General features: G+C 41.4%; 1 protein-coding gene across 4 annotated transcripts; it reads right to left on the reverse strand.

Annotated features, from left to right (window-relative positions):
• Nucleotides 1-150: 150 nt before the first annotated feature.
• pdzd7a (PDZ domain containing 7a) lies at nucleotides 151-19,909 on the reverse strand. 4 transcript variants are annotated; one of them, XM_022190104.2, is made up of 17 exons: nucleotides 19,481-19,909; nucleotides 19,177-19,258; nucleotides 18,306-19,031; nucleotides 17,252-17,389; nucleotides 16,842-17,016; nucleotides 15,933-16,109; nucleotides 15,328-15,475; nucleotides 13,229-13,289; nucleotides 12,050-12,574; nucleotides 9,051-9,206; nucleotides 8,032-8,192; nucleotides 7,374-7,465; nucleotides 7,109-7,200; nucleotides 6,833-6,901; nucleotides 5,029-5,700; nucleotides 4,632-4,732; nucleotides 151-1,369 (listed from the first exon to the last, which is right to left on the reverse strand). In XM_022190104.2, exons 3-17 carry the CDS (start codon nucleotides 18,496-18,498, stop codon nucleotides 1,193-1,195), a joined length of 2,937 nt encoding a protein of 978 aa, XP_022045796.1. In that variant the 5' UTR covers nucleotides 18,499-19,031; nucleotides 19,177-19,258; nucleotides 19,481-19,909; the 3' UTR covers nucleotides 151-1,192. The 4 variants fall into 4 exon arrangements, with proteins under 4 accessions (XP_022045796.1, XP_051815746.1, XP_051815745.1 ...); XM_051959786.1 differs by lacking the exon at nucleotides 19,177-19,258 and having other exon boundaries at nucleotides 18,306-19,028; XM_051959785.1 differs by lacking the exon at nucleotides 19,177-19,258.
• Nucleotides 19,910-21,629: the final 1,720 nt, after the last annotated feature.

Below are 21,629 nucleotides of genomic sequence, written 5' to 3' on the forward strand. Positions count from 1 at the left end.
GGTGAATATGCTGAATTTCCTCATATTCCAGTCAAATATCAGATGCACTTTGTAATAACTCAAAGGCACACACATACACACACACACACACACACACACACACACACACACACACACACACACACACACACACACAAAAAAAAAAAAAACTTTGCTTTTAACATTTAATAGCATGCCAGAATAAAAACATTTCACCTTGACTTTTTCTACGGCTTATTAAAACCAAGTTTGAGTAACATTTTCATATTTTTTCCCCCCACTGGCCGTCTGCAAAAGTAAGGCACTATGCACACTACATTCTCCTGCCCATATCTCCTCTACCCCCGCTTTGATTTAAAATGTGCCACCGGCTTCCGTGTCCTGCATTTCTCACTGACATGTTTTTCCAACTCCTCCACATGTCTGCATAAGCTCCATCCACAGCATGGTGTAATTAAGCCTCTAAAGTGGCGGATGGCTCCAGAGCACAAGCACTTCTGCCAGTAAAACACAGCACAAAAATACTGAGCAGCAATTTGGAATAATCCCCCCGGACATCCTCTAAACCCAAACTATCAGTTTTGACATAATACAGGGGTTTAATCTGGGTATAAATCTATAAATCTCATAACACAAGCTGGGGTAATCTCCCTCTGGCAGGCCTGCAGGGCTGCTGGACTGAGATGCTCCAAGTGAAAAGTGCAGACAACTGGCTCCACAATGGGAGGTCACGACAGGGTTGCCAACATGTTGAACGGTGACACAATTCAACCAAGGACGAGTTCATGAATCACATATTCTTAGCATGAAACACCTTTAAGAAAATGCATTAATTACTTTAAGTGGATTTGATGTGCAACGTATGCATTTAGTAAAATGTTTGCTAAAAACACTAAGAATGTTATAAAAGTCATACACTTGTAACATTTGGGCTTACATTACATAGCAAAAATTATTTCTAAGAATCTTTATTTTGATAGATATCCTACCAAATCAGTCCTAAAAGCCAGTCTCAAGCTTTGTTTCTGACATATTTCCTCATATGTCTTGTCAAAACTCTTGCCTTTGATGCTCTCCACTGTTACCGGAGCTTTACTCGTCCCAAGTTTCCTCTTCTGGGGGTGAATCCTCTACTTTATTCAATCCCACGGGAGCTGCAGGTTTTGTTGTCCTTCATGCTCCAGCAGCAGTCTGGCTGTGAGGCACACAAAGTTTAGTCAGCAGGTCTCCTGGGGCTGGTGGGTGTGGTGGCCACCTTAGGGACCTTGACCACAAAAACCATCGGGTCTTTGGCCTTGTTGCTGAACGAACGGCGAATTACATCCACGGCATACTGATGAGTTGCTCCCTGCAGACTTTCCCCGTCCACGGAGAGCAGCTCATATCCCGCCTGAAAATTCAAACACGCATAAAAGAATAAGTTAAACATGAAATAACACAGGAGACAGGAAAGTGTTAGTATTTCACGATTATTTATATCTCTGCATGCTTTTCACCTTCTCTTTATTTCTTTTTCTGTAGCAGTCTGTCTTTTCCAAAAGCACCATATAGACAGTTTCCATAAATCTGCTGTGATTGTGTCCCTTAGTGAGGATGTAATTTATGCCACAGAGAATTGGGGCTCTCCTATTACTTTAATGTATTCACACTGAAGGCTGTCACTAGTGCACATATAAAGTTTCCCCTTCAGCGCAAGGTTATTGAGGAAAGAACATACACTGAGACAACCACACGCACACAGTTTGGACCATTTGCCCGCTGTTTCCTGCAGGATGCGAGCACAGAGTGGCAAATCTTTGGAGCCCCGAGGAGAGGAACTTCCCCTGATGTCATGAGCGTTTGCTGAGGATGCACCTGCCTAATGTGTTCAACCTCAGTGAAGGTTAGCAACACATAAGCCCCACGGCCATTGTTGTATCTCCACCAATCACATCTTTTCTTTCTTTCCCTTTTCCTTTCCAGTCATTAGACACAAATAGATTATATTCCCCCACCCGTCCTTTTTATTGTGCTGCAAACATATGTGTCTCATATAGGAAGCGGTTAGATCAGTGCTGCCCTGTTTGTCTGACAGGTTTTCTTGTAGCTCACCAGACAGTCTGTTGTCCACCAATAACCTTACAGCCTTCTGTGCGAACAGTATCAAAAGATTTAGATCCATTTAACCAAAGAGGAGATTAACAAGTGCTTTTTCATTTTCGAAAAGTAATTTATCTGAATTAAATAGATCACAACCTAATCTGCCCCATCCTCTTTACGACCATTTATGGAGTGCATTTATGAGGTCCCCTCTTTTCTAGCCAATGGACATCATGGTCCAAAAATAACATGGCTTGTAAAAATAACAACCGCTTGCATGGAAGGATCTGTGCTCAAATAAATTCAGCTACAATATTTGGATAAAGAGAGTAGACACATTTTCTCTCTGTGTTATTTATTATAAAATAAATTTCAATTGTGTTAAAGTTAAAAGTAAATCTGCTGAAAACATATTCTTCAATTTACCTTTAATTGTATCTGGACAAACTGGCAGGTGTTTCTCTCAGGTTTTGACATACCTGTCTATAAACTCCAATGTAATTTCTTGTCAAGTGTTCAAAAATGTACCATGATAGTTTGCATATATGTAAACTTTTACGCCCTAATAATGCTGCTCAGCTGACAGGAGTGTCAGTAGTTTTGTAGATATAAATTCAGCTGTTTTACTAGGCTCTCTTAGACGTGACTAGTGTCAAGATTTCCGCTGTTAAAAGCAGATGTCTGCTGAACAGGAAAGTATGCGCACGTGAACACATAGATACACACACATACAAACAACATTCTCCAGTTGTGTTATTCTAGGGAGACAGGATGCATGTTAACACTGAGCTGCCCTGCTTTTGCTTCCTCCTGCAGAGTGGTGGGGAGATAGCACTGAGCCTTGGAGCTGATATGTTCCAGCTGACATGCCTCGTTGTGAGGTGTGAGGTAGAGACAATAGATAGCACCGGGGTGCTGGCGAGTGGCCATACATCTGTGTCCTACCAAACAACAACTTCTCTGTTTTTAATCATGTTAGATGACAAAAGAAAGACAGTACCAGTGGGTTGGTATCTTGTTTCAATCCACCACTTTGGTTCTGACTGAGACATCTACAATTATTAGATGGATTATAATGATATTTGGTACAGTCATTCATGGACCCTGGAAGAAAAATCTTGTTGACGCTGGTGATTCCCTGACTTTTGCTCTAGCGCCACCATGAGGTTGACATTTGTGGTCTTTGATAAAACGTTTCACCAACTATGGGGTGTATTGATATGAAATTTCAAGCATCTTCTCCTCAAGATGAACTTGTATTACTTTGGTGACCCCTGTGAATTTCAGTTTTAATCTTTAATTTGTTCAAATTTTGGTATCGGACTAAAAACATAGTTACATCCTCAAGATATTTCCCTAGCCACATCTGCCAGAACAAGTCTAAAACAGGAAACACAAAGAACTCAAATGGAGCTATGCCACTGTCCTGATGCCAGATACCAAAGGATGCCCTAAGGGGTCTTGTGTCTAGAGCTCGGTTAGTTGCTTTGGCGGCACAAGGTGGATCTACGTGATAAAAGACAGGTGGTTTTAATGTTGTGGCACATTGGTGTATTACCATACTAATGCTAATATTTCTCAAAGCATCACTTTTACAATGCGCAGCCTCCCAGAGCTGCAAACACAGCTGTATACTTGTAGTTTGTCTCTCTTTGCCAGGTGCTGGTTTTTTACAAAACCTTTGCCATTCCTGACATTTTTGTGTTCATATTCTTCATGTTCCAAGACTGAGTGGATAGCATGTGTCAGCATGTGGTGTTTCTGTAAAAGAGAGTGCAGGTGTCTGTATGCACTGAGGGACCATCAGAGGGAAGCTCTTCAAATTAGAAATACTGAGGTGATACCGGATCCCCCTGACGTTTGACACTCTAATCAGTCATTAGACCTGAGCAGTCAGTTGATAGCCTGCAGTTAGGAAACACAAATTGCAAATGGGCCCACATGTACAGATTGGTAACCTACTATTGTAGATACGGTATATGTTGTTTTACGCACATTCACCCCTGACTTAACACACACACTTTGTTTCATGTGTCTTTGATCAAATTGTTCTTTGACCACTGTATGTTTAACTGTAGTGTGTCAAACATCATCCTGTGGTTAACTGGGATGAGTCTGTGTGGATCGTGTGTGTTTAAGTGAACCAGGCCAACATTACCGCTGAATGTTAAGTTACTGCGCAGGCAATATATTACCAATACATTAGCAGAACAGCAACGGTGTACCTCATCAATAATGGAGGTGATGGGCTACTTGAGATGGCTCTCCACTCATCTCTCCACTCCTCATTGCACACCTTCAGCCTCTCTGTCATGGACATGCTTACTAATAGCAGCAACAGCTCATAAGTACAGGACTCAGTTCTGACTGCTACTTACAATTCACTAAAACCGGAATAACCTCTGATGCACTTTAAAATCAGAGTGTTATAGAGTTCATTCTTAATATTTATAGCAGAAAAATCTAACCATGTTAAGTTTGCTTTGACTCCAAAACTAAGAATCATAATTTTTCATTTTTTTTCCCATTGAACTGAACCTATTTGGTAAAATTTTGTGGTCTCATAATGCCACCTTTAAAGCCTCATTTGTAGATGCAGCTCCTCCTGGGAAGATTTTCTCGATCTTTATCATGGGCTGGACCTTGGACTCCATACCTCCAGAGATACTAATACCTATAAACACACAGAGAATTCAAAAATAATAAACTAAGGCATTGCTTGACATAACCAGACTCCTTTATTCTAGCTAGTTTTAATCATCCTTTTAGTCCTTTTGAGCTTAAACATTAAAGCATTTAACTCTTTCAAATGCCTTTTGGTTTGTGGTGCCCTGACCTCTACTGGTGGTGTAATGGACAGTCATTCAGCAGCTTGTAGTCTACACAAGCATATTTAACTAACAGACTACAGTCAATTCTACATTCTTTCAATGATAAATAAAATATGAAGGTTTTTTGCATTTTCTTTACCTAGTGACTGCTTGGCCTTGGAGATAGTCAAAGTAATGATTTCATACTCTTCAGGTGGTAGAGGTGGTCTTCTTTTCACTCCATGACCATTTAGTAAATGTCCATTTACATGTTGACTGCTCCCTCTACTTGTGGATGGGCTCTTCTCTCTCTGGGGATCAAATACATCCGCCAGAGGAGTTCTGCCTCTCCGCTGTGAAGGAACTTGTACGCTGACCTCCGTGTAGCCCTCCTGCCTGCTCAGCCTGCCATCCATGCTGTCAGGACTCCCCTCCCGCCTCCCTCTGCTGTGGCCGTTCCTCACAGGCGACCTTCCTCGTTCCGGAAAAACATCTCCTCGGTCAGACACGGACAGCAGGGAGACATTGTCATACCGCGACTCCCCGTTCTCTCTCCTGTTTGGGGAGCGATGAGGTTGGCGTCCACGTTGGGTGCTGTTTGGCGATTCAGGGAGAAGAAAGCTGTGAATGGGCGAGGGGCTCGGGGAACGGGAGCGAACAGTGGAGGAGACATAGCTGTCTACAGGGATGTCCAGCAGGGGGGTGAAGGCACGAGATGGTGGCAGGTGGCCTGACTGCTGGCCGGACAAACGAAGGCTCTCCAACTCTTCAATCAGCTGACGCTCCCGTAGAGTGTCATGGAACGGCTGGAGGTGGAATCCACCCCTGTAGTCTGGACAAATATAAAAACAGCAAGTTGACTTTTAATAATGCTGATAGTAGATAGTAAAAGTCGAAGTTTAATTCTAACAGATACACAGACAGACAGACAGACAGATAGATAGATCATGCAGTTAATGTGCAAATTGTGCTTGTTGAAGAAAGAAGGTGCCAAAATAGTTGGTATTTACAATAAAATAGAGTATGAGAAAAGTATTTTTAAAAAAGAACAGTGTAAAAATAAAACTGCTAAGTTTATAAAAGGGATGATGTGGTTGTGGTGCATCAGGATTATTAGTTTTATTGAACAGGTGAAGTCACCGGGGTGTAGCAGCCATAGTGATATGAAGAGATCGCCAATAGATGGAGTGATAGAGTTTCATTCCATGTGTTTTTAATCCTTTTCAAAACCTGCAACTGGCAACTATATTACTCACAATGCAACTCAACCCGCAATTTTTTCAAACAGTTGGGTGTGTTGTGTGAGCAGGAACCAGAACAACCTCAAGCTGCTGGCCTCAAGCACAGATAAGAAGCAAGATAGAGAAAACTGACGCCTCGACGACGCCTGTCAGCTTCCTTCTGCTTTTATAACGTCGACCCTTTAACCCCTGACCTGTAACCTTAGAAAGTGAGATGGCAGCAGTCAGGCTGAAGTGAGACGGTATTGATTGTGTCTCAATGACTCTTGAATGAGGTAAATGCTCAAAGCATCTTTGTATTGTTGAAGTATCACACATGCCATCGCAGCACGCCTCAGTCCTTTCTGTGGGCCACAGAGATGTAACACAAGCCTCTGCTTCAGCGCAGGGACAGGAAACCTGAGACATTTTCTGCATGCTGCTGCTCTGTGTGTGTGTGTAAGACTGCTTTATATGAGGTTGTGTGTTGGCATTTGTGAATAGTCTGCCAGGGACAGGATATGGACTGAGTGTGTGCAGGCGTTTCAGTTTGATGGCATATATATGAGATGAGGCAGGAAAGAAGTGACACAAGGTAGAAAAGTAGAGACAAAAGGTGAGAAGTTTACGTCTCTATGTATCTCACATCCCTGTGGAAGAGAAAAGCCATCAACCAGACAGAGAGAGAGTTAGAAGAAAGAGGTGAGGTCAAGGGAGAGAAAGGGTGAGAGGAAGTCGTTGTACCTGGGATTGGGGTGATGAGGTGACGGCGAGGAGTTCCACTGCGAGGAGAGCGCAGAGCTGGAGATCGTACTGAAAAGAAATAATTGACTGAAAATGTCAGATTTTCCATGAAGTAGTGTACTTTGTCATCTTGTCTGTTTATCTTTCTATATTGCTTACTCTTTTTTAGTATATTATTTATTCTGCAATGCAAATGAGACATTGTGTATTTACATTAAGCTGAAGGAATGAAAAGAAAAATCTGAAAAGTGATGTTAGGTGCGTGCTTCTGCTCACTAGAGCGACTCTTGAGAACATCGTACGCCTCCAGCTCAAAAGGCATGACCATGCTGTCAAAGCGGCCCAACTCAGAAGTAGGTATCAGCATTCTGCAGAGGATAGAAAGAGTTATTCACATGCAAATTTAAACATTCAGTATGCATGTATACGCTGTGGGGCCGAAAAAAAGTCATCACCTGGATTTAACTGAGCAAACAGGTAAGAGCCTTCCATTGGATAATTACTGCAGGGATGAATACGTATTACGTTCTTGATGTCTCACCTTATTTCTCTGAGGAGCAGCAGTTTCTCTGGCCTGTCCAAGATTGCCAGAAGTGGACGCACTAAATCCTCAATCACATTGTCAGACAGAAACTGGGGGAAAGATTTGATTTGTACACAATTAGAGAAAAACAAGAACAAGAACCAGCCAGGGTAGCTGTCTAAATAGACAGATCACCGTTTTGTTTTGTTTTTTGTTTGAGATTAAAAGTCAGGGTGTGGTCCAGAGAACAGTGCATTTCCATGATTGGTAGCTGAGTTGTCTTCTGATATCTTACATGTACATTAAATATTAACTGATCCAGGAACACCCTTACACTCTGCTGTTTTCAGTCATTGGTGTTTAATTACTGTATTAACAGGTAAGTCACACTGTGAGTAGATTCAAGAAGCAAAAGGCTTGCCAAGAAGAAGGATTCTAAGATGGGCTGAGAAACCCTAAAGGATCAGATGATCGCTGTTATTTGATCCTAATCGTAAATGACAAGCTGAATCCATCATTTGTCACAGCTGCTACAAGGTACATATATCACGAAAGGATACTGAAAACACAGAGAACAATAGCACACACTTAAACCTGCAAAGAGCCCAGCTAAGGAGCACACAGACGAGAGCATCTCTGAGGTGTTAGAGATAGTCATGTCCCAGCGTGAACTCACTCGCCGACAGTGTCTCATCACAGCAGCCACTTCATCCTGGCTGAGCAGCTTCTTTGCCATGTTCTCCACGTGCTGCAGGGTTTCCAGTCGGGGCAGCGGGCTGCCGGCACGGGACTCCCTCGGGGAGGTCAGCAGCTGGAACGGACGACCTCGCTCCTTATCTGAGGAATTAAGGCGACGACAGAAACAATATGCAAACAGGAGAATGTACAGATGGCATGAAATAGCCTCCACTGGCATGAAGTATTTCCTACAAAGGTTATTTTTGGAGCATGTGCCAATGAGAGTGCCATGAGTTTGTGAGAAGCATGTGGTTAGTTAGTCATATGTGTACTTATATAGTGCCTATAGGACAGTACAAATACTGCTCAAATGATGAAAAATGTGTCAGAAAGAAACACGCCTCCTTATACTACTTGCATTGCATTATAATTGAAGAACTTTCACTCTGAATGATTAATCTATGAAGAAACTCTGCTGCAGAAAGTGCTATCTACCTACAACGCAACTGATAGAAATGAATTAATATTTTGCAAAAAATTAGCTCTTAGATCAAATTATAATCAGAAAAACAAAACATGAATTGAGTCAGTAAATCTGACATCTTAAGTAGAGATCTATGACTTTTGTTGCTATTGTTCATGAGTTATTACATTTGTATTTTGGGTTGTTCTACCAAACAACAAACTAACCTTCCTTACTGAGAATTGATTTGTGCTGTTAAACTTGTATCTGTTTTGAAAACATGGTAAATTAATTCACGTGCCAAAATCTTTCTAGCAGAGCTGTACAAAAGCTGAATAATCCCACATCCGTGCCTGATATTTAGACAATCCTGTTCTGTTGTACCACTGATGGCCATGAAACTTATGAACCCCTAAAAATGAGTGTGGGATAGACTCTGTTGCAATCATCCAATGAAACAAAAATGCTAATTCACCCCATAATTCACATTTATTACTTGGCTGAATGCAGAATATGAAAGACAAAAAAACCCCATCCTGTGACTGTGTTCTCACCTTTGTCAGTGTGGCGAGACGGTGACTTAGAGCGACTCTTCTCCTTACGATCTTTCTTAAAAAACAAATTGACAAAGGTTTTGGAGCGCTGCAGGCTGGTTTTACCCTCTGCTGAGCTCTTCTTACTCTGTTGCTTCTTCTTCTTCTGTCTGTCCTCTAAAGGTGGAGAAAAAAACAAGACTAAATTGTCTCGTACAGTATGTGGCCAATGCAGGTACATTTTTCCAACCAGTCTCTGTGAAATATAACAGAATTTAACAGCCTGCACAGACCTTCACCTGCTAAATTATGTAAATGAACACAAATAAGTAATTAACTTAGAAAAGCTTCACTAAACCTCGTGTCACCTTTCCTGCAGTCATCTGTGCGTGGTGTTGAAAACATAATTCATTAGCCTTTGTGCTGCTCCATGCTTAACTGTTAGCCCATAACACTTGGGTGATGCACACTCTCTGCTATGAGCACAGACTGTTCATTTCTCTTCCAGTCAGCTCCTCTGTTCTCTGCAGTAAATCTGCCACTGTGGAAAGTAACACAGTCGTACTGATGAATTGCAGCTACAGCAACCTCAACACACCCCCATCTATAGAGAGCACTACAGTGAAGTGCCTCAGCTTACATAACAAATGTCCAATCAGCCCCAGGCATTGCCCCGAAGCCCGGCCAGGTATGAGTGAGCTGGATAAATTGAAAAGGGAAGGCTAATAACTCAACAGCCCCGCCAAGACTTGGATGGCTATTTCTCCATGTGCTTGTTCTTATTCATTTCTCTCAGAGGTACAACAAGTGAGAGTATAGGGCAGTGATTAATCATGAGTCTGCGTCAAATTTTTGCTCATGGATAAATTCTTTCTGGAGCTTAAATCAGCCATGTGGAAGCTGGAGGTTCTTGTTTACCTCCTGCAGTGACGGAGGGATGAGAGTAGAGCCTGAGTGGGTCTTTGAGGCTGGTTTTGGAAGTAGAGGTATTCTTCCAACACTTTCCAGAGTGAAATATCTTCAAAACAACTGTGGTGGAAATCAGTGAGATGTATTTTTGTACTGTTAAGCTATCATTACAACCTTGGAAGAAGATTCAGACTGTCCAGAGGGGAATGTTGTTGTTTTTCAAAGAGAAAAGACAATTATGACCTTGTCCTCATTGCTGTTTGCAAGCTGGTAGGAGAGAGGACTAAAGAAGCTGATTTTATACTGCTTTTGATACAGAGTCTTTTTCCTGGGCACAGACTGAATACATTCAGTTGAGGACAAAAGAGACTGACCAGAGAGTGTTTCTGTATTCATCAAAGTGTGTGGCTTGCTATGAATATCTGCACAGTCATGGTTGCTGTGATCCTCTTCAGTGATCCTCTCACTCTTCATTTATCATTTACTATCTGTGCTGTCTGTTTAGTGCCACTTTGAGCTGATGAAAACATCGGTCATGTTCAAGCGAGCAGAACGGACAACTAGTGTCAAACATATGCTATATTTAGTTTGTGCTTAATTGTTCCAGGAAAACAAATCTTGACATTCATGATATAAAATCTCTCGAGTGGCCTTAAATTGACCTTTCTGCCTACGTCATCTTTAATGCCATACCTTCATGAACGAGTATCTGAGAGAGTACCTGGACACTTTAAAGCTAATTTTTCTACTATCTAATACCTGTTCAGATAGGTAAAAGAACTAAGCATTACAATCTTATAGATCACCATTACTTTTGAATATGCATGTTGTTGTAGGGCTGCACAGTAGAGTAGTGGTTAGCACTACTATGCCTTGCAGCAAGAAGATCCCCGGTTCAAATCCCGGGGTGGGCCTAGGATCTTTCTGCATGGAGTTTACATGTTCTCCCTGTGCATGCGTGGGTTTTCTCCGGGTACTCCGGCTTCCTCCCACAGTCGAAAAATATGCTGAGGTTAATTGATAACTCTAAATTTCCTGTGGTGTGATTGTGTGTCTGTATATGTAGCCCTGCGACAGACTGGCGAACTGTCCAGGGTGTCCCCTGCCTTTGCCCGAGTCAGCTGGGATAGGCTCCACCCCCCCACCCCCCCACCCCCCACCCTCCGCGACCCTAGTGTGGATAAAGCGGTGTATAGAGAATGGATGGATGGATGTGTTCCAAATGAGAATGAAATCCTTTTCATAATTATATGCTTTCTTGTTATTCCAGCTAATGCACTGGTAGTGTGTGTGTGCTTCTTGTGTGGTGGAAATCCTTTTGCTCTACTTGTGGAGTGCTACTGCCAATCTCCTTGCCCACCCTAGTGATTTTTGTGAAGCTGAGAACCAGAACAGAATCAGAACTGTACGACTTTGGGTCCAAGATTTATTGACTTATTTTTGGAAAACCATTGATATAGACACCTTAGATATTAAGCCCAAGATCAGCAGCACAGACTTCTCTCCATACCTAAGGTTTCAGGTAAGAAGAGTTACAACTCAGTGGCGAGCCAGCCAGGAGATTGGTTATTAGTAGCTTCCTGATCTTCCACCTCACAACACACACGTTTGCAAATTACCAATGACACTGAATTAAGTTATGGATATTTGCAACCGCGTTCATGGTCAGAGCTCCCTGTATGTAACAGGTGTTAGAGTTTACACAGATGGAGAAATAAGTAAGGTATTTGAAGTCAATGCGGACATTTCTGAGTTAATCAGGATTCCCAATGAGCCAGGACAACCAGAGGGTAGAGTCCTTGTAGAGTATGTGTCTGACAGGTCCATCTCAAGAATTGATCCTATTACTTTAGGTGCCCTGCCAAGCCCCAAAGATCCTACTGTGATGTGGTCTGTGAGAACCATAACAGATATCTGTCAGGAAGAGATAGGCAGGGAGTTAGCCCGTAGATACCTTGGTGAATTAGAAGCTGTTGCAGGCAGTAGTAGGGCAGGCTTCCTAAGCATACTTCAGAGGGAACTGCAAGAGAGCCCAGCTACTACACCTCACTTGCGGACTAGTCCAAGTGTATTGATCAACCTTACATCCACACTGAGCCTGCAGAGCTCACCTGATGCAGTGATGTGGCTCTGGGAACGTCTGATTGGCTTCCGTGGTCTGCTCAGGGCCATCAGCGCTGCCGTCTTGGGCGAGTGTTTCTCTACTTCCTGCTCCCCAACTGACAGCGTCCTCACTCGTCCCCGTCCTCCTTCCTTTGCTCCCGTCTCCCTCGGCCCTTCCCCTTTCCCACGTATTACCGTGTCCTTCAGCAGCATTGTTGCACCCACAGTCCTACTGGTTTCTGTGGTGGCCAGCAGGTCGGGGTGCGACCCGTTAGACGAAGGGTTGTCCCAGTAGTTTGTAGCTTGGGGGTCGGTCTGTATGGCCGTGTCAGCAGTTCGCTCAGCGCTGCTTGGACGACGGGAACGGTCCCCTGTGGAGATGGCGACGTCCACCATCTCAGAGCCAAAGATAGGAGGGAAAAGGACCTGGGAGAGACCACTGAGGGAGCTGAGAGGGGTGCTGGAGGACAACGAGGAGGCGGAGGAGTTGGAGTCTGATCCCTGAGAGGATGGTGCAGGGCCCCCATTGGCTACTGTAGAAATACAAGTATGGAGATAGTTTAAAACATTGTTGTGAAAGTGCAACAGCTTATGAAACTTTCCAGCTGCTCTATGTGGGCTCAAACACACATATGTGCAAAGTTACACTGAATACATTTTGCACAGGAAGCTTGATTTTTGAACAGCCTGTTTTGTTTGGATCAAATCTGACTGCTCTCATACTCTGATAATCTTGCCTTTGAGTGACAGAAAATGAAGCAGGAGTTTTTCTGTTTCTTTTTTGTTGTTCTCGTAAAACTAAAAAATGACTCAAATGTGTGTGTTCCAGATGACTGGGTTTGAGTAGTCTGAAGTAACCCTTGGCGGTGTTCTGAAGTACTTGTATTAGACAGAAAAACAAGGTTTAAGTCTTGATGTGAAATTGAATGACAAGGTGTAAGTACAAGCAAGCTGCATGTGGTCAGTGTTCTACATATTTCTTTAAAGATTTATAAGTACAATCCAACATGCAGCTTTGCAAACAGAAAGGAGACGTTAAATTCAAAATCACCAGATCTTGTGTGCAACATTTAGCTTAGCACAACTCTTCTCACTGTACCATTCTTGTCTTTATCTCTTAAAAACTCTTCCTATCTGGGTCTTGCAAAACTGTATTTTGTGATGAACACACTTGATGATCTACATACATTTGTCCAGCCAGCCATATTCTGCCACCATCTCCTTGTATGCAGGGTATCTTCCAGCTTCCTGTTGAAGTGAGAGGAAAAACAAAATCATCAGGAACATGAAACAGTCAATGATCACATTAGGAAGCTGGATGCTTAAAAAGTAGAATCTCTCAGGTTTACTTTATCATTGGTGAGAAAACTCAACCTTTAAGGCACTTTTTCCCCTGTATGTTTTTATTATTGTAGTTTTTCCTACTTGTGAGGCACAGACATCCACATTGTTTTCACAGTCATTAGTTGCAACCAGTTATGTGAGGCTTTGCTTGATAAATGCAAACATGCTCACATGTTAAAATGTGAATGGCAAATAGAATGTTAACTTTAGCACTGGCTCATTTGCACAAAACACAAAGTTCAGCTGAGGTGGATTGGAATGTTTTTATTTTTTTTCAGGTATTTTTGGTGTGATGATGGTGCTAAATGAAAACTTATGGATCACCAGAGTTCTTATAATTATCCTGAAGGGAACATGAGTGTCTATATTGCATTTCATGGCAGTCCATTCACTAATGGTTAAGATATTTCACACAAAACAACCAATATGAAGCTTGTGATAAAGGCCAGGAAGTCATGAAGGTCTTTAATATTCATTATCAGGGCACAATTAATGAATCAAATTGATGGAGATTCCTGCAACAAGCACCGAAATGTTTCATTGAACTGCAATTCAGGGTAGCTGGTGGACTCTCCAATAAACTCACAAGCAATTTTTTGTCTGTGTCAGAGACAGACCCACAATCAAAGTCACTAAAAAGTGGTGTCATGGTTTGCAAGGTTCGTAAAACATTGCCTAAGGAAATGTTTTTTCAGAGGAAGTAGCCATGTTCCATCAAGATTAGTGTACAATAGCCTCTCCAGTCTACTTTAAGGGATTGTCTCATCAATACACGGCTTAAGGTCAACGAGAAGGCACTCAAGGTTTATTTCCGCAAAAGCCTTAGATACCCTGATGTGAGGGAGCTTAGTGACTTAGAATTAATCCTTGATCTGCTATGGGTGTCTCTGATCCATAAATGGGTCTAATATAGAACAGAAGGAAGGCATAAAATTAGGCTTTCTGTTGATTATAACCTGATCCCAGACTGCCTTTGAATAATGAACGTCGGCCCTGGCTGTTTTTCACACGTGGAACCTGAGATCAGAGGAGTAAAATGAGCATGCAGCAATGTCAGGGAGCTAAGAGAGTACACTGCACAACACACACGCACTGCACAACACACACACATGCCCATTCATACACACACACACACACAAAGATTCCTTTATCTAGAAATGACACAGGTTAAGTGCCGCGGTCTTACACACATGCATGCATACAAAGACACACATAAGGAATCAAGGGCTGTAAGCCAGCTGTCTGCTCTGCTCTGCAGGCTCAGTGAGAGGAGCTGGTGTAGTTTAACATGCTAACATTTATTATTGTGTCAGCACTCTATGCGCCAATCAATCGTTACATTTAAACCTGAGCAAATGATTAACACTACACCATGGATTCACAAGGGACACAAGGAAGATGCTTCTGAAATCGGACTTGAACATGTAGTGACTAATTTTCAGGAGGGCAACATGATTTAAAAACTATAATAGCATAATGTATTATTACATTATACAGTAGCAACATAACTAATGTTGCTCGATTCTATAACAAACAGACATTGAGCAGCATCAGCATTTATTTGAAGGATTGTTTTTGTCAATAGGACGGATAGAAGCCAATATTTATGCTCCTTTTTGCTTGTTTTTGTTCTCCAAGTGCTGGGCGAAATATATGATTCTTCAGCTGCAAAATGCTCCACTCTCATCACAAACTGTGCGTTTGCTGTCTAATGCTGGGCAGATAGTGTACAGAAGGTTTAGCAGAACTTTTTGGCTGTTTACACACTTCATAAGAGTGCTTTTGATTGAACCAAAACACTGAAACTGCAGGTAGTAAAGCTAAAAAAAATACCTTAGAAAGACCAACACACACCTCGTAGAGGGGTCTTATGAATCTAAAAACTATTGATTAGTGCAACTCGACATTTGATTTCCAGTTTATCTGTTAAAGTGTCTCTCACCCTGATGGTCAACATGACGTGAGTGTGGCTCTTCAGGACCTCGACTGCGTTGCTGTGAGTGATGTCATCAAAGCTCACCCCGTTGGCCGCAAGGATTTGATCGCCCATTTTGATGCCATGCTGCTCTGCAAGCCCACCTGGATCCAACCTGAAGAGAAGATGTACAAAGAAACACACACACAGGAGGCACAGACAAGGTGAGCAGTTTAACATAAGTATGACTGAGCAAACTATACACTCATAGCATGCGTTTACACTTGACTTCTTTTATTAGCTGACCCCTTGATTTTATTTTCTACTCTGCATTTCATTTTGATATGAATTTCTTTTGAATTTATTAGATTTTTTTGTCTCGTTCATTACTCGTTGTGCCTGTTGTGTTTAATGTTGCAGCACAAGCAGACCACTCAATCATTTAACTGAAGCCCAGTTGCTTTGATCTAATACACAAAACTGCAAATGAGATTAGGCTGTGATATTTAATTATTGCAGTACCTCTACCTCTTTCTAGTTCAGGGACGCTTCAGCAGGAAAGGTTTAGCCTCATACAGTAACCGTACCACCCTGCTGACAATTTAGTTTGTCATGATTTCTTTTGTTCATACTTAGAGACATAAATTCCCAGTCCAAACTCTTTGCCTCCTCTGATGTTGAAGCCCAGACAGTAGTCATCTGATGTGGTGAAGAGATGCACGATTCTGCGTAGAGCGCTGTCTGAGCTGGCCTCTGATGGCGTACGACCGTTTTCCTCTACCACCATCCGCCGATGAATCAGATCCACCCTACACACACACACACACGTAGGAGCACAGATATGCATTCGTGAAAACAATCACATACACTGCTTTCCTCCTCTCCACTGAACTCCTGCCTGTCAGTATTGGTTAATCAAATGGCCATAAAGGTCACAGCAGTAATCCATCCACTGCTGCCACATGAAACCAAGATACAGTATATCCCAAAAGAAAGATAACCAGTGTGGGCTGCAGTCAAGTGACAAGATTACACAAAACAGGAACCATGCAAAGGTCAGCGGTGGTAGTGACAAGGTTGTAGTCTTTACTTGACATAATAATATATCCAGCTAACTGTATTTAGTCATATATTCAGCCAGGGTTAGGTTAAGGTAAAGTTGTTAAATTAACCTGTTACGATCCAACCGATACAGTCAGCTGGATGCAACAAAATAACCAGATGTAATTGGTTCAGGTAAAGGAATTTACTGCTGAAGCAAATAAACACAAAAGTGATTACAAAGAAAAGCAAGGCTGGTGGATGTTGCCAAATCAAAGACTATAATAAAACCAAACGAAGGCTAACAGAGTTTGTCAAACTATCTAAACACAAGCAAAGCAACTAAACTCCCTAGGGAAACTTAAACACAGAAGCAACACCCACCACAAGTAACAGAAACTAATACAAACAGTGCACAGAAGCTTGAAATGTCCAGAACCATAGCTGGTAAATATTTAAGTGTAGATGTGGGACTTGATTTTGTATGTGATCGGCCTCACCATGTGGTCTTCTCCTTGGAGTAGCGGATGCCGGGGATCTTGCCCACCCGCCGCACCACCATCCTCAGCCTGTTGTTGCCTGTCAGGACCTTCACAGCGCTGCTCATGGTGATGCTCTCCAGGCTGACCCCGTTCACCTCTACCAGCTTATCGCCCACAGTCAGCCCAGCCTGCGCTGCAGACACAGGTGGAACTCGGCATGATAAACAAGAGCTAAATGTCACGTAAACAGAGGACCAATTGTAAGCAGGCTGAAAAATAAGCTTGCCATCACAGCGACTAACCCACTCAAACTGATAAAGCACACACACACACACACACACACACACACACACACACACACACACACACACACACACACACACACACACACACACACACACACACACACACACACACTTCTTCCTAACCTGCAGAGCTGTCGTCCTCCACCTTGCTGACAAATATGCCCAGCCCATGTTCAGAGCCCCCGCGGACGCTGAAACCCAGACGCCCATCTGGACTCTTATCTACTGTCACCGTGTGAATGTCTTCACTGTCGTCTCCTCCTACAAGCGCACAGAACACACTGACATGTACTCGCCATAAATGTCTGCACAGTGTGACAGCCAACTATTGACAGGGACCACGACGATAACAAGAAAATATGGTTCGTAGAAGAACAGCGAGTCCTGCAACAGATGGTGGGGCCCCATAGAGTCCTGATCTCATCATCATGGAGTCAGTCTGCTATCACATGAAGAGACAGGAAACACTGAGACAGACTGTGGCAAGATCTCCACGACACTTGGACAAACCTAACAGTCGAGTATACAAAGATGCTTGGGGCAAGAATAAGTGTTGTTATTAAGTAAACACACAGATTGTATTGATTTAGTTTTTTGTTTTTACTAAACTTCGTGTGAAGTTGATGAACAAGACACTAATTTTAAGGCACGTTACTTTATTTTGTAGCATTTTTGCACAGCATTATACATCTGCATGGATCTGATGTGGCTGCAACTAATGTTTCTTATATACCATTAGCTGATTTGCCAATTATTTTTGCAATTATTAAATAAATTGTTGGACACTGAAAATGCCCTATACAAGTTCTCAAAGCCAAAACTGACATCCTAAATTTCATTGTTTGGTCTGATCAACAAAGAACAAAACCCAAAGACATTCATTTAAATAAGATAAGCAGCTAATATACACACTGTTTGAACTAGAAGCACTAAAACTTTTGCATTTTTGCTTTAAAAGGGTACTTAAAGTAGTTTCTTATCAAAACATTTTGGTAATTCCCTGTAATTTAACAATTATCTGACTTGTCATGTCAGCTCATGTATCAAAACTATACAGTATATACTATGGACTTGCTCTGAACTGAACTAAACTTGGACTAATGACCTGCCTCTGCTGCTGTGGCCCCAGTATGTGTTACCATGGCAACAGAGGACCGTTAAGGCGTCCGGACCTCACCATCAACAGGAGCGTTGATGAGAATGACCCTGCCCATCGGCGAGGACGACCTGCGTCTGTGGCGCTGTTGTTTCTTCAGCATGTAGCGCGTGGTGCTGTGGGAACCCCCGTGGTGGCCTCCGTTGCTGAAGTGGGGGTGCCCGCCTCCATTTGTCATCTCCCTCCAGGCAGGGGGCTGAAAGGAGTGAGCCATGCTATGTGCCTGGAAACTCTTCCCTCAATCATCCAGGCAGGAGGATGTCTGGGGTCGGCTGTCAGGACGGAGGCGTGCAAATTGGGATTTGGGGAACAGTGGTGAGGGACAAGCGTGGTGAAGAACCGGCTGAACCAAAGTCTCCACTGCTGCAGGAAACTTAAAAAGCCTTTGGTAGCATCTCTTAGTTCCACTGAAATCAGTTTCAGGTCGCAAATTAAGCGTAATGAAATGGAAAAACATACAAAAAGTTAAAGTTAAGCTGAAGCCACAAAGGTGAAAAAACACAGCACATTTACAAAAGATGGCAAAAAGGAGTTCCCCATGACTGGATCTCCAATGTTCTTATCCCAGGATGGTATTTCTGTGGGTTAAAGAAGTCAACATAATCCACTAGTCTCCTTCACAGCCATCTCCATAGAGTCCACGGGTGAGTTTTCTCCAGCTTCACCTGAGAGGCTGGACTGGTCTGCAGAAGAGTCAGCGGTGCATGGTGATTCCCCTTGGGTCATGTTTAATTAAACGGATATCTGCTGTGAGAAGAATATGCTCTGATGAGTAATGCAGGCTCAGAAGCTGCAGGTAAGACACTATAACTAAATAATTTTGACCGACAGCTTGAGATCTTGAATAGAAAAAAAAACACAATGTAGCAGAAGGCACAATATCTTAATTTACCTGGTGTAAACAAAAGCTGCTGTCACTGAACTCCGGTGACTTTCTATTAATCAGCACCACGGACAGCGACTAGGAGATCTCACTATAAACAAGAGGCCTCATTTAGACAGCAAATTATCTTCTGTTCATTAACTCTGACTAAACTTCTGCACTACTTGTTCACATATGTTATAAACAACACAAACACACACCGCAGGAAGCGCATCTAATGAATCTAAACTTGTTCCTAAACTGACACATTGAGCTGTGAAACGCTCAACATCGCGACACTGTGTTGAAAATAAAGTGAGCAGAGCAGCTTTACCTTCCCGCTGCGTCCTTGTTGTCCTGGATGAGCTCGGACAGGCGCGCACTGGTCCGCCTCACTGACGCATTAACGGGCACCTCGGGAGAATTAGCGCCACCTCATTTGTTCTCCCTGCGACCATTATTGTCTTAAGAGCTGTAAGCCTTTTACATAAGCCCCTTTGCAGCTGTGCAGCCATTAGCGCCCGGACTAGTGATGATTAAGTTCAGCTAATTGCGCAAACATTTAAGTTAAACTTACTGGACTTCATCGCAGCTTGTCCTCGGTGAAGTTATTAATGTGTTAATGAAGTCCGTGTTTTTCGGGAAAGCTGCAGAAAAGTGAGGAGTGGATGGAAAAAACTGAGCTGTGGATTTCGTGCTTGTGGAGCCTGAATTCAGCAGTCAGGTGGGTGAACAACCCCACCCTGTGGACACATCACTACGTACATGCAGGTCTCACTTATTGATAATAACGTATATTTTAATTTAAGTAAAATTACTAGAAATGGATGACAAAAAATACAATATTTATTTGTTTTGGTGGCACCTTCTTCGCTGTTATTTTGTTTGTTTATTTCCTTGTTGAACACCTATTTCTTTTGTTATATGTAAATTTATTTCATGATTAGAAACTTACTTTGTTTGTACAGTAAATTTGATCTTCTCTTTTACTGTATTTGGTATTTTGTGGCTTAGTTGTGCTTTTTATTCCTAAAGCTGCAAACACTGTGTTGATATTTCAATATATTTGTGCTTTTGATAATAAAGGATAAATAACAAAATATGTTGTTTCTTTGTTAAGTATGTTTCCTGGCATCGTGATTTTGGCTTTTCAGTATAAAAGTAGTTTGAAAGGATTAGGCCTGCAACTAACATTATTTTCAGTATCAGTGAACCTGTTATGATTATTTTTCAGATTAATCGATCACTTGTTTGGAATATAAAATGTTAGAAAATGATGAAAATGTTGATTAGTGTTTCCCAAAGCCCAAAGTACATCATCAAATATCTTGTTGTGCTCACAACCCAAAGATATTCAGTTTACTGTCAAAAGAAAATTTAAAAACAAAGAAGCAAAAACCCAAACCATCACAGAAAATATTCACATATAGGAAGCTGGAATTACAAATTTTAGGTTTGTCTCCCTTGAAATTTCTCAATAAAGATAAAAGTAATTAATTTAAAAGGTGGCAGCTAATTAATTAATCATCTCAGCTCTAAATAAGGTCTTCTCCCAAATGATTGACATTATTTTAGAATGTTTTTTTCTTCCAATAACAGATAATATGAATACAATCAAATTAAACATGACAAACCAGAAATCAAAGACTTGGAAATATCTATACTATAAAAGCAAATAAATAAAAGTAAATAAACGGAATGCTAGAAAGACTTTAGATGGTGTTTGGAAGTTTATTTCCCTTTTTTTCCTTCCTTTCATGCACGTTTGCATCCACACAGTTGGAAATACACTAAAATTAAACATCGGGAGTCACTTAGAAATGTGCTTATTTTTGAAAGAAAAGCGTACTTTTCAATGAAGATAACATTAAATGAATCAGACATACAGTCTAGACATTGTTAATGTTGTAAATGACTATTGTAGCAGCAAACGGCTGATTCTTAATGGAATATCTACATGGGGTACAGAGGAACATTTCCAGCAACCATCACTCCTGTGTTCTAATGCTATATTGTGTTAGCTACTTGTGTTGAAAGGCTAACTGATGATTAAACTAGTGCAATTATGTTGATGAATAGAAGTGTGAGTTTTCATGGACAACATTAATTAAATAAATAAATGTGGAAATATAAAGAGAAATAAATAAATAAATAAATAAATAAATGTGGAAATATAAAGAGAAATAAATAAATAAATAAATAAATCTGGAAATATAAAGAGAAATAAATAAATAAATAAATAAAAAGGAAAATTTTGTCTTTGCTTTTACCTTTTCTGTTTTTTCCTTTTATTTATTTATTTATTTATTTCTCTTTATATTTCCACATTTATTTATTTAATTATTTATTTCTCTTTATATTTCCACATTTATTTATTTATTTATTTATTTATTTCTCTTTATATTTCCACATTTATTTATTTAATTATTTATTTATTTATTTCCCTTTATATTTCCTCAGGTCCACCAAGAAAAGGAAAAATG

This window comes from Acanthochromis polyacanthus, chromosome 15, assembly GCF_021347895.1.
Source record: "Acanthochromis polyacanthus isolate Apoly-LR-REF ecotype Palm Island chromosome 15, KAUST_Apoly_ChrSc, whole genome shotgun sequence".
Lineage (NCBI taxonomy): Eukaryota > Metazoa > Chordata > Actinopteri > Pomacentridae > Acanthochromis > Acanthochromis polyacanthus.